General features: G+C 33.6%; 2 protein-coding genes across 2 annotated transcripts; one reads left to right on the forward strand and one right to left on the reverse strand.

Moving 5' to 3' along the window:
- Positions 1–5,224: 5,224 nt before the first annotated feature.
- On the forward strand, positions 5,225–7,151 carry LOC137932460 (defective pharyngeal development protein 4-like). Its single transcript, XM_068776080.1, has 2 exons — positions 5,225–5,872; positions 6,672–7,151. Exons 1-2 carry the CDS (start codon positions 5,225–5,227, stop codon positions 7,149–7,151), a joined length of 1,128 nt encoding a protein of 375 aa, XP_068632181.1.
- A 4,861-nt stretch (positions 7,152–12,012) lies between these two features.
- Positions 12,013–16,052, reverse strand: LOC137932227 (glucose dehydrogenase [FAD, quinone]-like). The gene is made up of 3 exons (XM_068775829.1): positions 15,737–16,052; positions 14,048–14,250; positions 12,013–13,692 (listed from the first exon to the last, which is right to left on the reverse strand). Exons 1-3 carry the CDS (start codon positions 15,879–15,881, stop codon positions 12,256–12,258), a joined length of 1,785 nt encoding a protein of 594 aa, XP_068631930.1. The 5' UTR covers positions 15,882–16,052; the 3' UTR covers positions 12,013–12,255.
- Positions 16,053–16,434: the final 382 nt, after the last annotated feature.

Consider the following 16,434-nt stretch of genomic DNA (forward strand, 5'->3'; position numbering starts at 1 on the left):
ACGATTAAACTGCAAAACTTTTAAGGGGTGAATGAAAAATAAATAGTTTTAGATAATACAGTAAGAAAAAGTGTTTTCAAAATTCGGATAACTATACACTATATAAATATCAATTATCGTTGACTGTAAAAATTTATTCCAATAACAAAAAAATGACTGTCTTTTGCATTTAGTGATCATTTTATATAGTGTGATTGGAAATAGGTGTAAAACTTTTGAAGTTTTCTGCTGAAAAATGAGCTTTACATTCACTGCTTTAAAGCTTTTATAGCTATAAACAATCATTTACTAAAGCAGCCAAATTAGGACATTCTGTAGTGTCTAACAACGAACCTTGTTCGACTTTAATTTCCATGGTCGTTTACGTGGTAAATAATCATCGATAAATTTTAATAGATTGCAATTTAACCCTTCGGCGTAAATTCGGAGGGACACAGTTAGAATTTGATTGAATTGCTAAAGGGGATTAATAATATTTGAAAACGGGATTCGTGACTGGCACCACCGATGCGTTCCGCTTCAGTCACCACCGCAAGCGGCCGTACGTGAGGGGTGAAATGGCGGGAAAATTCCGATGACAGTTTTGCTTTCTATTTTTTTTTTAATGGCGATTTGTGCAAACAAATTGAGTACATTGATGCAAATGATAAGAATGCCGACAAAATTTGAAATTAAATTTGCTTTTAATACGGAAATTTCTTAATTCTTAAGTCTAAAATCAGTCTTTTGTTAATTGTTCTTTGAGAATGTTCACATTACAGTTGAGTCGGCAATTTTAAAATATCCTCAACGTACTTCTCTTGTACAACATTTCCAGTTCGCATCAATGCGCTTTCTTTCATAATTACAAAGGATGTCGCTAGATATATGTTGCTTTCATTCAGTCTTATTGAAAACCTATAGAGCACGTCTTTGTTCAGCAGTTGTCGTTTTACAGCTGAAATGATGATGATAAAAATGAGATACCAAAATCTGTTGATGATCATGGTTTATTTAGGTCTTGAAATAAATATCTAATAGATTCAGGGGTTATCTCGCGGAAGTCCATCTTAACTAAGAAAGGGACTAATACATAGCTACTTCCGTTATGCAGTAGTAGTCGTGCAATAAAGTGCACCGCCCGCCGGCCGCCTGGCGTACCGTTAATATACTCTACACGTGTACTAAACCGACCCGTGCCAAACACTGGTGTTTGGCACTAGTCTGTTTAACATCTACTGAGGATGCCCCGTGGAGGGGTATTAATATATACGGGCTGGCGGGCGATGCACTTCATTGCACGACTACTGCTGCATAGCGGAAGTAGCTATATATTAGTCCCTTTCTTACTTGAAATAAATTTTTTACATTTGTATTTTCCCGCTCTTGGACGAATTTTAGATAAACGTTAATGTAAGTTTTAAATGTTTAAACAGTATTGTTTATTAATGTATGAGCAGTGGTAGCTCAGTTGTAGGGGATCGAGACTCGCGACCACAGGTCAGTTGGATACCTGTGATACAATCTTTTATAATTCACACTGTGCATTAATTATATAGGATTGCCACTGCTCATAAATAAGTTTCCAGAAGATGTACAGCTGCGTCTTCTGCATACCATAATACCACGCAGTTATCGCCAACCTGCCTGTAAAGCTTGGCGATCATGGTATATTATCTCTAAAATATCTTCGGGGAAAGGATATGCCCTGTAGTGGGCGTTTATGGACTGAAAAGTTGGCATAAATGGTTGTTTAATTGAATATATTAATAAATAAGGGTTAGTTAGCATGTTCCGCTAATTCCAATCTCTAAGAGGAGTTTTATATTCATGCATTGAATTCATCACAAGGCAAATAATATCATGCTATCAGTGAAAGGTCCAGCGGACATTTCCTCTGCGCCATCGGTTGCGATTATCAGCTACATGTATGGCATTGTAAAAATGATTGCCTTAAGTAGTGTTTCCCAACATGGTGCCCACACCCAACAAGGGGGGCAATTCAAAAGTGGACTCGACACGAGTTAAACCCTTGTGATTTATATTTATATTACATAGGGAGGCGTAAGAGTTTGAGAAAGGCTAAGGTAAAAGGTTGAAAATTACCGGTCAAAAATGATGCGGATTCGTTTTGTTCAACGCTTTGGTCTGTTACCTTCGATATTGTCTGCATCGCTAAGTTTTACGAGGTTTACTCCGTCTTTACCGGCAGTATGACCAAAATACTCAAGGACTCTATGTATGCAAGTAGATAAAAACTTCGTTTTCACTTTGAGTTCCTTTCAAGGAGTTCTTTTATTTTGCCTTTCAGGGTTTGCAACATTCTTCTTTAACGAGAACGATTGCATCCACGCGTCTACGGTCATTACATTTCAGACTCCGTTTTTCGGCCCCAGAAATAAAAATAGAGAAAACAAAGGTCTTCAAGAGATTTGCTTGGTTATTTTTCCTTATTCTATAACTAATTCATAGCGCCATTGGCCATTTTTTAATTGGGAAATTAAACGCAGAATAGAAATACAGTGTTTAATTTCAGAGCCTCCGTGAAAAGAGATAACACAGATTAAAAAAAATAAAGAGTATAGTTATCTGATGACAGAGGAATTAAGTTTCATATCTGTGATATTATTAAAGTCCAAAATATTGTTTGATATAACATGTGCACGATAAACACTCGAATAAAGCAAGCACTAGACTTAATTGAGAGCCTGTTTGTGCAGGGGGCGACCGCCGCTGCTGTTTGCTGGACAAACATAATTTTGAACATCGTTTGCGAGCCCTTTAGTGCATCTAATACCTATCGACTTTTTTATATAAGGCCTTCTTGAAAATTCTCATTGACAGTATTTAAAGAAAAAACTTTTGACAGCTGTCAGTGTGTCAACTGTCATCTGTCATAATTAAGCCATGAAGTAACAGCTATAATGCTATATTTACACATAAATTACTATTACGTAGATTTCCGGCATTTTTGTTAGCATATTATATATTTTTATTAATATAAAATGAAAACTTTATCTCTAAATGTGTTTTTAAGCGCAAAACTCAAAATCGATCAGTCAGGTTTGGCTCTTTTTGTGCCCAGTTTTCGTTAAACTTCTCAACGTATTTTCTAATGATGAAAATGATGAAGACGTGGTCACAGACTAAATGTGTATATTACTTAATATAAATATTAAAAGTTTTTTTTTTAGTTTATAAACAATATGGCTGACTCATCTCCTCCCTCTTTCTTTAAATGTTTATAATGGTTTAATTTATAAAGACATGTCAAGAATTCTAAGAATGTAATCGAAAGGTCGATTATATTCACGGTTTACTGGCCTCCCACGCGACAGTACTCTATTTTATTGCGGTATTTAAATAATTTTTCGTAGAAGAAATACATGTTTAATAGATTGGTTATTGTAGTAAGAACTTTAAAGGGTTTGAATTTATAACTTGTCAGTATAATGATTTAAAGCTTTTACACCTTTTTAATCTGTCTGATCGCTATGACATATGTCACATTCATTTTTTTTTCTATTGGAACGCAATATACTTATGACTTCTGGCAGTACAAAGTGTGTGTTGACAGATAGTTGTTAAAAATTGAATTTAAAATGTAGCAATTTAAAAATTCGCAAACTCTTTTTGTATATTATCATTGCGTTATTAATTATTTATGAAAATATTGATTTTTGAACAGGGTGTACCACACATTAGTTGACAGCAAATGACCTATTTATTTACCCCTATAAACCTTTTCCACCTTTAACCACACTACGTATTAACAACGTTAGCAATTAATATTTTTGAATCCGAAAACCAAAAGACAACATTAACCATCGCATTAATCTTCCATATTTGCGTTTAAAGAGTTAGAGCAACAGAGTTAACTCAATTATCTTCCTTTAGTGTCCATTTATAGTCTATTCTTTGTTTATGGTATGCAAGAAATTAAATAAATAAACTCAGTGTAAACTTAACCTAAGTCAAACTTAACTTATATCTCTTACATAAACATACGTAGCAACTTTATTGGGTTTATATAAGTATATTACCACACAAATTGAACAGTATTGTCATCAGAGGCAAAACATTAAAATGAGGAGGCAACGATAAACGAAGCAAAATAGTTCCCTGATGATACTCCAGGAAAGATAAAAAGAAGGAAGGCAGACCATTAAAATGGTGGGATGATGACAGCAACACGGGGGGGGGGGGAGTAAGACCTAGAATAGTGGTTTAAGACAGGATGGAATGGAAGCGGTTGAAGGAGGTCGTTGCCGACTGGCAAACGGGTCTACAAAAAATTAATAAATAAGAAATTGTAATTTAATATATATTTAAAGTATTTATTATTAATCTCGTAAAATATTACCTTTGAAAGATAAAGAGCATTAATATGCCTATTATAACGTATGTTACGATCAATAGCAATATCTGATTTTACTCATTTTTCTAAATATCAACGATTTGAACTTGACAGAGCAATGGCAGTCTGAAAAAAAATCAATACATGAATATGTCAAATGTAACAAATGTTTATTCTTACGAATATGGTAAGCACTTTCGAAATGTCAAGACAAATATGTATTGTAAACTAAGATAAATAATTATACTTCAATGTAATATAATTACATGTCATGGATTTCCTTTACCAATAAGTTAAAATACACGTGTATGAATTTTGAAACGATTGCAACTTTTAATTATGTCATATGTAATGAGAGAATTTGATAGGATTTAAATAAATCATTCTGAAGGGGTGACATGTTTGATTCAAGACACCTGAATGTCCAACATATAATACATAGGCCACTGAAATGTTACAAAGTAATTTTAGAAGTATATACAATAACCTTCTGACAGCGGCCTCGGCTGGTTGGGAAGTTCGTCAGGAAGTGCCCGCAGCGTCTAAGGTGATAAGTCCCCGGCGTCCGATAACCGTGACTAATTGTCCATAGCTATCGGCGATGCGGGCCAGTTTCTTTGGAGGTGGGATATCGATCCGCACCACCTGTTCGGCACTGTGGGGCCGTCGCACCTGCCCTCACAACACGCCGCGACGCCGGCACGCGCGCACGCCGCAGCCAAACCCCACTCCCACTACCACCCCCCACACCCACCGCGCGGGGAGCTGACCGTCGCGACGTCACACCGTCCGCAACGATCGATCGCCTCACCGTCCGGCGTCCGCTACCACTTTGCTCCGCACGCCACGAGTGTGATGATTCATCTCTAACTAGGGATGTAGTTCAGGATGCATATCACATCGGGACTTTCCCCAGCGTCGGGCGAAATGCTCGACACGACTCTCCTCAACCTGTACGGTGACGCTGGCGACCAATGCGGCGGCACCTACTTCACCGTTGACAGTGCAGTACCCGAATCCTCCCACACAGTTGAGATCGAGTACGTCTACGAACAACCGGAATCCTACCAGACTGCAGACAATATCCACCACAACAATGACACACCATCCATGCCTACTCTACAAGAGGATGTGCCTAGGAAGAAACCAATCAAACACAAACCAGACAAGAAGACAATAGAGGACAACGAACAAGAAACAGACTTGACGAACCTAAACTGGCTTCAGAACATAACTAACATTATGTCTGTTCCGCAATTCCCGATGCTACCGATATCACCGAACCCGCAAACTAAACCGCAGCCCCAGAACACGAGACTTAACAAATTTAACCAAACAATAGCGAAGTGTCAGGAGGACTTCATGGAGAACAAGATGGAGTATCAGACGAACAGTGAGAAGAAGCCTCCGTACTCATACAGCACGCTGATTTGCATGGCCATGAGGTATAACAACGACAAAATGACGCTATCAGCTATATACGCATGGATTAAGGATAATTTCAAATATTACAGGAACGCTGATCCCACGTGGCAGGTAAGGCTTATCTAAAACGCAGTAGCCATTTCGATCTGATTCTAATAACCGGTAAATCTGCATACCGATTAGATAATTTCTAATTGAATAACGACGAAACATATCAGCGCGTTCGTAGATAGGATTATCAATATCAATTCGCAAATTAAATGTCCCCTCCCGTTTATAGCACATATTTATTCTGGATGGTATGAAATGCGCATTTGGTTTGAAATGCGTATTCTGTGAGTCATTGGCGAAATTTTTTTTACATGACGATTTGATTCCAACATTGAATTATTAATTTTTTCTTTCTTTAAAAATAATATTTCAAAAATAAAGTATTGATCATTATTTATTTGTAGTTCAAGTAGAATATAAATTTATAATCATTAATATCAGGCATAATAGCAAGATCTTATCAAAGTTTATTACAGTAATGTACAGGGTGATTGACAATAGGTGTAAAAGTTATAAAAGAGTGAATGCATAGCTCATATACTGTCAATTAATATATAGTATATCCTGAAATAAATAGTAACGTAATGATAATAAAGCAAAAAAAAATCCTTTTTTTAAAATTCGGGTAATTTTTAAACTAACTTGGTAACTTTTTTAAAAATAGGTAAACTATAAAGCTTTTTACTGATCAATGGTTTATGTATTGACATCGTTAAAGATTTTATACCACATTTATATTACAAATGACCATGTGTTTTGAATCTCCCAGGGTTGACTAGTGAAAATGCTTCTACGCATTAAGTTCTTTTGTATAAGAAAAAAATTTAAATACATAATTAAATTAATGTATACCTTTCAGAATTCAATACGTCATAATCTATCATTGAACAAAGTCTTCGTGAAGGTGGCCAGGTCTAAACACGAGCCGGGTAAAGGCGGATTTTGGAAATTGGATCTCGCACATTTGGAAGGAACAAAAAGGATTTCCAGTAGACCGCACAAGAAAAAGAAACTCGCTGTTGCCAGCACTAAGCCTGACGAAGATACAATTGCTGTCGCTAATATACCGCAGATTCAGTTGGTGAATGAAGACCTAGGAGATTTAGGACACCCAGTTACACTACATCTGCCGGAATTCAGTTTAGACCTTCAAACAACACCAGCTATGGAGGTGGACACAAACATCTGTGCAAATGTTATTGTCGAACCAGTAGCGCCTCCACCCCTCATTTCAGATCCAGATCCCGACGACCTGACATCCCTACTCCTGAACCCAACAGATTGGGACGATCTTCAACTCGACATGCTCGACAACTACCTTGATTGTTGTTTCAAGTAAGTCAATCTGTTCTTTGAAAATTTTCTTTTCTTGTAAAAAATATACTAATGTCGTTTCATCGAAAATTTATGATATAAGTAGATTTATTAACAAAATGTTTAACTTTCTACGTTAGAAAGATTACGAAGTGAATTCGTAATGATATCAAGTTTAGGATTTATAATCATTAATTGTTATTATTGCAAAAAATCTTTACGGTTATGTTTTATATTAGGCACGCGAAACACGTAAGATAATTGACAACTTTTAAAATTGGAAAATCACAGAATTGCTCAAAAACAGCTCAAAATGTTATATTTCAGTCTTTTTCAACAGTAAAAGAATGATTATGAAATTAAAACACGGAAAAAAAATAAAAAAATTGCAATTAATTTATTTAGAATACAATGTTAAAAAAATTGAGAATAAAAAAAGTTTAGTTCTTGAACAATTAAAATGTTGTTTTTAATATTAAATAACGTGTGTCGATGTTGTAAAATAACAAATGACCTTTACCGCTCAGTATTATGAAGTACAATATGTAAAATTGTAATTTAGTATTCGATTACTTTTAGGTTACAATTGTTTAAATATATAATTATATTCACATCTATAGAAATTACTAATAATTCCTATAAACACTTGGAAAGTTATATTTGTGAAGAATTATAAATATTTATAATAAATGGCCTTCGTAATACAAGATAATCCGTCCAGTATTGTTCGCAGAAGGTGCGTTGTGAATAAATTTGCTCAGCACAAGAAATAATAAATTTATGTATACATTTATATAATAAGGGAAATTGTAATATTTATCATAACAATTTGAATACTTGCATAATGAGTTTCAAAGAAATTCTGTATTAATCTTTTTTATATTCATTAACTGTCAGAGATTATAATTCTTCGTTCAAAAGTATTATACCGTTTGAAATTATCATTCGAAATTTAAATTCAAATTTAAGATTTAAAAACAAATTGTTGTCATAGTTTTTTCCAATAAAAAAAAAGGTTTCAAAGACAATTTATAATCTGTAGTGTCGCACAAATAATAGTAATGGAGTGTTGTGATTAAAACTGTAGTAGTAGACATGTAAAAATATAACTATGTATTAATATAACACAACTAGTATCTTCCGTCCGTGATTGTCTTATATATGTTAGGGAGACCGGAAAGTAATGTCGCTTTCTTAAGTTAACACGGTCGCTGCTAGACTGATTTTTGCGCACTTTCATACCGTGCTAAGCCAGGTCGACTCGACCTGGTAGATCAAACTTCGTTAGTGCGAACCAGGCAGTTATGACCTGGTGCCGCTTTTCTACTAAAATCAAATAAAATCATGAAATATATATAAGTTGACATTTTTAGTTCTGTCTTCATTCCATCATAGTCATCAAGTGTATATATAAAACTATCTCTTTTATACCTCAAGAATAACAGAAGTTACAGCTCTCGCACTGAGGCACAGAGGCGACTACCAGGCCAAAAAGACCCTGGTATCACAGCAAGCGTGTTATATTCACACGACAATATTTTTAACAAGATTTTATATTTCTAATCAACAATATATTCATATTCGTTATCAACAATCTCTAGTCGTCTATTAAAAATTTGCGGTAGAAATCAATCGGTTTTTCTGTAAAATATATCGACAGAAACGGCCTTACTTTCCGGTCCCCCTAATAAATCGTATACAAGACATACGAATGAATAAGACGGAAATAAAATCTTTTATATCGAAACATTTATATTTTACATCTGTGCAACACTATATATGTCAGATGTTTTAGGCTTAGGATTCTTGCGTTTGGCGTTTTAAACGACTAGGTCAGTAGTCAATGTATTAAAAATAATGTTATGTGTGACTGATTTCATGGGTGTTTGCTAGATATGAATAATAGTGTTCGGAACATAGCTTGCCAATTCCGAGGTAAATTGAACTGAAACCTCTTTTGGCGTGGTCTCTTTTGTGCGGTATATAAAAATTTAAATCATATTGAAACATAATGTGTTTATGTTGTATACAGTATTTAGCAATCGACATATGTAAGATATAAAAATACCTTCATCTCTTTTACTCTTGAAAAAAAAACTCTTAACGAATGCGAGTATCTTTAAATAAGAAAAGCCATTTTGATTCAGTTCAGCACAAAGTTTGCATAATGTCAGACTATGCAGCATTAATGATTATGCGTTTAAGCTATTCCTAGATTGTATCTACATGCAAAACACTTTTTAATTGTGTTAGAAATACATTTCTTTATTATATATTCGTAAGGTTTTTTTTTCGATATTTTATGCTGTTTCTATCCACAGCACAAAAAAGGTTGTAGTTTATTTCCTGAAACAACATTACATATGCTTTTTAGTAAATACTTAAAAAAAACAACGAACTGTAAGGTACACATCTAATTAATGTGCTGGACATTTAGGAAAAAGTTCGTAATATTACTAATTGTCAACGAAACGGGTTATATAATTTAAAAAATTGGTTAAAAATTAAAATATAAACTTTTACACTGTATTCGCGAGAGTGAGTTAATACATAGCTGCACAGATTATACCATTGGTTAGCCATAACGATGTACGGATGCGTTTACATGGTGTCAAAATTTCAATTTCAATATGGCGATGAAAAAACAACAGGTACCGTCAACTGTGGCAACTTTACCTTCTATGGGCAACTTGACACGTTAAATACACAGTAACATGACAATATAACTATTATTATTCAACACCAAGCTCTTACCTTAAGTTTGATTTTTCTCAAAAATTTCAAAAGTTTTCGGGAGCTGCACAAACACAAATGCGATGCGCGCAAAGACCGATGCGAAGAAAAATGACAATATTTGGACTAATAGCGATGTTACCTGACTAAAAAACTTATTGGGTTACCAGAATTTAATCCATAATCTACCAAAATGCACAAAATACAGTTCGTGTAACAAAAAATGGTTTTAAATTATTCCATAGAAAGTAGTTGCCAGAGTTGACGGTATGATTACTTAGAGGAAAAATCATAAAATAAGCATATGCAAATTCATATTTAGAATTAAGTAAAATTGATGAAGGTTATACACAGAGTCATCACTCTGTGTTTGGCACTAATCGGTGTAACATTACTCCTGAGGATGCCCCGTGAAGGGGTGAAACACGTGTTGATTGATTTAGCGGTGGTAGTTGTGTAATTCGCATTGTTTGCCGCATGCGCATTTATCAGCAGGCTAGCGGGCGGTGCACTTTATTGCACGACTACTACTGCATGTGCAGAAGTAGCTATATATTGATCCTTTTCTTACTGATGAAGGTTATACTGTATTCTGTCTCTTTTATTTTCTAGCTATTGTGATTAAATGAGCGCTATACAGTACGATTGGTTAGTTTTGAGAACTTAAAAAGGGTGAATGATTCGTCTCATTTGTCGTCGATCTACGTTACACCATGTCGCCATTCCAATAGATAAATAAACTAATGTAAAATATTTCAGAGTAACACTTTATGTTATGTTGATGATTGGTTATATGTTTTATATATCTATTTCCAAACTTTACAAGTTTTTGTTGATAAATGATCATTACATTCACCCATTTAAAGTTTTTACACCTGCCTTCTATTCGGCAAATATAAGTAAAAAATTATCGGTACTTCTTATAAATTTTTATATATTTTGCGATGATAAAATTGCTTTGTGTGGATGGTTCTTAATGATAGCACTAATGATTTTAAAGTTTTGAATGTTTGTTTATGTTAGATTTAGATACTTATAGTTCTTAGGTGAAAACTTGTAGTCTTGTATTCTAGTCATATCGTCTTATATATTAATCTAAATAATATAGTTATGTATGATTTAAAAAAAATGTCTGATATAGATATGAAAAAAAGCGAATATACTGTTTAAAATGTTTTAGTTTATATTTACATTAAAATTAACACGGAATGACTCAACAATGTTGCTATATCAATAAATAAAATTCAGTACAGTCAACTGCAAAATCTTTTATGTCACTGTGAAATTGTAAATACATGTTTTTTTTTATTTCACTCGATTTAAAATTTGCATCTCATAAGATGAGATCGTAATTAAAAAATATACATATATAAAATCGATTTAGCAATAAAATTATTTCAAATAACAAAACCATATTGCGCGCTTTGAAATTTCTGATGAAAAATTCGATTTTATGTATTACGCACGTGACTGTACATAACCACTAAAGTTGTTTAGTGTAACAATTGATATGTACTATGTTTAAAAGTATATATTTCGTGTTTTTAATTTTATATATTATTCTGGTGGTCGATTTGTAGTCAATGCAAAATGTATTTCAGTAAATCTATAGTATAAACTAGTGATGTTTATAAAACGAAGCTCAAATAATACTGTGCGCAATATTAATTTGTAGAAGTGATCTTAAATAAATACAATAAAGTGTTCTTCGTGTTTTTTATTCGTTCAACTTATTTACAACCCTTTTTACTTAATACAGTACTACGCAAAATTTTATAATTTAAAGTACTTATACGTTATTAAAGTTAAAAAAAATATTATTGTGACAGTTAATTTTTATTCTATTATCTATGAAATTGAGTTCTATTTCCTATTATTCTCTTGAAACAAATGTTCACTATTAATTATCATAAATTAAAAATTATATGAACAAAGTTTATAAAGGAATTAATCTCGCAGGATGAAATGTGCAGATTTGACTTGCCCAGGGTTACCCTGTAAAACTGCAACATATTGTATATTTAAATAAATTATATTTAACTTTTATGAGAACTAGGTGATTGGTTATAGATGTAAAAAGCTTTGCCTACTATCCATCAATAAAAAAAATAATGATAATATAATAATAAAATGCGTTTTAAAAACAAAAGCATACAAAACACTCTTTGCCTTTTCTGCAGTAATAAGCTGGTTGCCTTATAAAAGAAGAAATAAATTAATGTAACACATTTCAGAGGTATCACTTTATACAGTATGATTGAAAAAGGTGTAAAAACTTTTTGCATATAAACTATGTAGGGGGTGAACCCTTTAAAGCTTTTACATCTATAACTAACTAGCTTTATTTACATAACCTATATATAAATTTTTATAATCTGTATAACATTACCTTAAATTTAATTACATATTTTAAATAAATATTGATTAATTTTGTCGTATTTATCACAGTATTTAACTTTATTTTTGGTGGGTAAATTTTTTATATTAGTTTCAAAAAATATATTCGCCATCATCGCGATTGCCGCGTTTATGTTGACACCTGGCAACGTTGGCAGCACTGATCCATCGGCGACATATAGATTTTTGACGTTTAAAACTCTGAACGACGTGTCGACGACTGTGTTTTTTAATTCTGGCAACCCCATGGAACATGTACCAACAGGATGGTAACTTGATAGCGTTAATGATCGGATATAACATTCTAAGTACTTGTCAGAGAAGAATTTATGATCACCACAACCCGGAAAGTGATTCGTATTTAAATAAGCTTTGATTGATTTTAAAGAATCTGTCTTTAAGAGTTTTATAGCCAATTTTAAACCTGATATTAATGTGTCTACGTCTTCCTTTTCACTTAAATAGCCCGCATTGATTAATGGCGGTATTTTAGCGTCTCTACTTTTAATATACACACTGCCTCTACTTTTAGGGTGTAATATTATAGTGCAAAATGTTGAAGCGTGTTTATCAAAAATTTTAGTAAAATAACCATTCCATGCTTCGTCTGTTATACCCAAGCGTTTTCTTAGCAAGCTACCCTTGTCAGAAGCGATCCCAACAGGCAAGATCATGATCTGAATATCAGGTGACGTCAAATTCTTTGTTGATATAAACCCTGATACCTCACTACCCGGATACGTCCAAGGTCCTTCACCTTGAATGTAGTGAAATAAATTGAAAGGATTTAAAACGTTTTCCGTAGAAATAGATAAAGATTTATTCAGTAATATCAAATCTAAGCCTGTACCAATATGATCTTGTAAATTAAGACCTACAGGCAAATCTTGTATCAATGGTATATCAAGCGATTCTAGAAGTTTCGAAGGACCGATGCCGGATAATTGGAGAATCTTTGGCGTATTTAAAGTTCCCGCTGCAAGTATCACACCTTTCCTCGCAAACACTGTATATCTTGAATTAGATATGTAAACATTTACACCGTATGTTTGTCCATCGTTCACTAGTACTTTTTCAACTAATGCATTTGTTATAACATGTTTATTTACGTCTAATTTATCCGATGTTGTCCATCTTTTTCCGTTCTTTTGTGTAATTATGTTCTTAAGGAATCCTATTTTAAAATCGTTCCCTATTATTTCGTAACCTAATGCTTTAGCCGCATCTAACACGGCATCAGCTAATTCACTTTCGTACTTTAATTCGTTTACATAAAAAATCTCTTCTTCAATATAGTTTAGATGTTTTTCGAAAAATTCTATTCCGTATTTGCCGTGAAACCATTCCGAGTATTGCGAAGTGTTTCCTTTCAAGTGTATCATGTTGTTCAATTTAGACGATCCGCCGACTATCTTCCCTTGGGCAAGTTTGCATTTCTGAGAAAATAAAACTAAGTTATTCACGTCGGCTTGGAAAGATTTATTTTTTCAAATAAAAAGTTGAACAGTAGAATCTTTACAACGATGTATTAATGATGAAACATTGCGTCTATCGAGGCGTTTTTTTGCGTGAGAGGAATTCTCACAACAAAGTTCTTATATTACATGGAAGGTCAAACAAGTTTAATGTTTCGTTTCATCGGTAACGCTTTTTGAGAGAGAGCTTTTTTCGAGGACTGACAACCTTGGTAGAGTTCTTCGAAGTCCTTTTGGAAATCTATGGGAAATGTTTATGTCTAGTTATATACATCCAACGCTAAAAAGATGACATTGATGGTATTTAATCACTCACCCTGTCCACCATAGCGAAGCACGCGTGTTCTTGAGGCGTAGTCTCATACATCCAGTCGTACATTGACCCTTGCAACAGAGGTCCAAAGACAGGTACTTCGTAAAATGGATTACTTCTACCACCAGCTTCTAATACCACGAACGTGAAATTGGTTTCGCTTGCGATCCTATGCGCGATGAGTGAACCAGCTGTTCCGGCTCCGACTAAAAATAAAGAGACTAAAAGGAACATCCTGTAACCTGTAACTAGATGTAATCTCTTGAATCTGCCTGTGACGTAATAATATCCCACCTCGCATTACACGGAAAATTAGTTCCGCGTTATAGGAACACGCATCGTACAGGCATTTAATATCATGCACAAAAGATTCGTAATGATGACAAAGAGAAGATTAAATTTAACATATTTAGCTTGTGACAGTAGGTTGGGAACATCGCTCGTGCAACAGGCGGTCGTTGAAGTGTAAAGGTTTTTGAATGATGACCATGAGACGATAGACGCGGCGTTGGTAGGCCACCACGATATCGTCAGGCCATTAAGTGGACTGGCAACATAGTCCAAGTCGCGGGAAGACCAATCATAATGAAGGTCTATACTTTGCAGTGGGTGTGTATCGGGTTACATGAAGATGATGACTCATTAAGTTTCTTTTGTCTGTTCTTCCCTTGACGTCAACAAAAGATGTAATACATAGTATGTTGAATAAAATTGAAGAGTTTGGTTTGGAGAGCTCTCGTCGTTTGCTATCGTGTGTTGATTTTAGGACTCTATTTGCGAGGTCCACAAGTCTACGTTAAACTGGTACATCCGGTATTTTGTTTATGGTGACGACTGGTTATTGTTTGATATAAGCTTCGGGGACATCGGATGTTGATACAATTCTTAATGTTTACTCAATACGTTTACTCAAATTTTATTTGGTATGTGCTATTATTTATAATATATATATATTGATTTATAGCAACCGATCTACTACAATTATAACGATATGTCGATTTTTCTAATAAACTGTTCCTCATTTTCTAATAATTTTACACTAATCACGTCAATTATCAAGTTGTGTTAAATCATGATAAATTTTAAAGAAAAGAAAAAAACGGCTGGCAAGTAAACATGCTTGTAAGAAAAAAACATACTGGACTTATGTGACTGCGGTGCCTTGTTTCAAATTAAAAAAAAAACTTGGATTGTTGTGGGTAAAGAGCGCGAATAGTCATGACATAAAAATTATGTCAATATGACAATTAAAAACCATATTGAAAAAAATGTTAGAGGTAGATTGGTTTTGTTTACAAAAAAACTGGTTTATTACTTTCAGAAACCATATTAAATAACTGACTGTATCCAAAACAGACTACAATTTATAAATATAATATTGATATTTTTAAGCATTGAAGTTTACGCGCGGTGAAAAATTTACCTAACATTAAGATCTCTTCCGGTATAAGCCAGATGTTTTCTCTTACCTTGAATAAATATTTTCTTCGTAATTAATGTTTTTTTACAATGTTACATAAAACAAATATTAAAATTTGTGGCAGTTATAAAGGAATACATAATATTATTTGTACGGCAATGTGTGGTATTTTAAACCCATGTGTACTGCTGGTGTACCTAAATAAACAATTAAGTATACAAAAATATGGGTATTTCTTCAGAAAAGCTGAAAATAATTTGAAAAGTACCTACCGATAATAAAATCATACTCTGGTAATAATTTGTTATCGAATCTTGATAATAGCAGGTCTTTATAGTAAATAACGATCGTGAAAAATAGAAACACATTCACTGCAACCGAATAAACGAGAAACTGCATATAATATGGTAACCACATAGTGACAAAATTTTTAGGTTAAAACCATCAAAACAAAACACTTTCATAAATTACACAAGTTGTTCTGACTAAATACATGTGTTTTTAATTGAAGCCTCGTCAGATTTTTCCACATTTTCACACTTCTTAAACTTGTACGTGAAAAAACGTAATTATTATTATAATTGATAAACTTCATTCTTATCACTATAACGGCTGATAAGTTACTTGTCAAAGTTTTACAATCTGGGGTTACCAGTTAAAATACAATAATATCCACAATTTTTTTTTCTAATACTAATTTTAAGCGCAATCTTTTAGTGACTGTCGGAATTTACTGCTTCAATGAGATTGAGGTGGTAAAGCACTGAAGGCACTTAGCCTACTAAGATTTGATATCTATCATATTAGAATTCTACTAACCACTTCGGTCGCCAAGGGTCTCCGTGATGTAACTGGACAAATGGAACAGAGTGACGTAGCTCAATGTATTGCTGTCAGCACATGAGAGAACCGAACCAAGGAAAAATAAACGACTATATTATTATTTGTCAAATTTACGCTCGAATTGATG

This window comes from Battus philenor, unplaced genomic scaffold, assembly GCF_028537555.1.
Source record: "Battus philenor isolate CCGP_79_NKW_IND1 unplaced genomic scaffold, ilBatPhil1.0.hap1 SCAF_9, whole genome shotgun sequence".
Lineage (NCBI taxonomy): Eukaryota > Metazoa > Arthropoda > Insecta > Lepidoptera > Papilionidae > Battus > Battus philenor.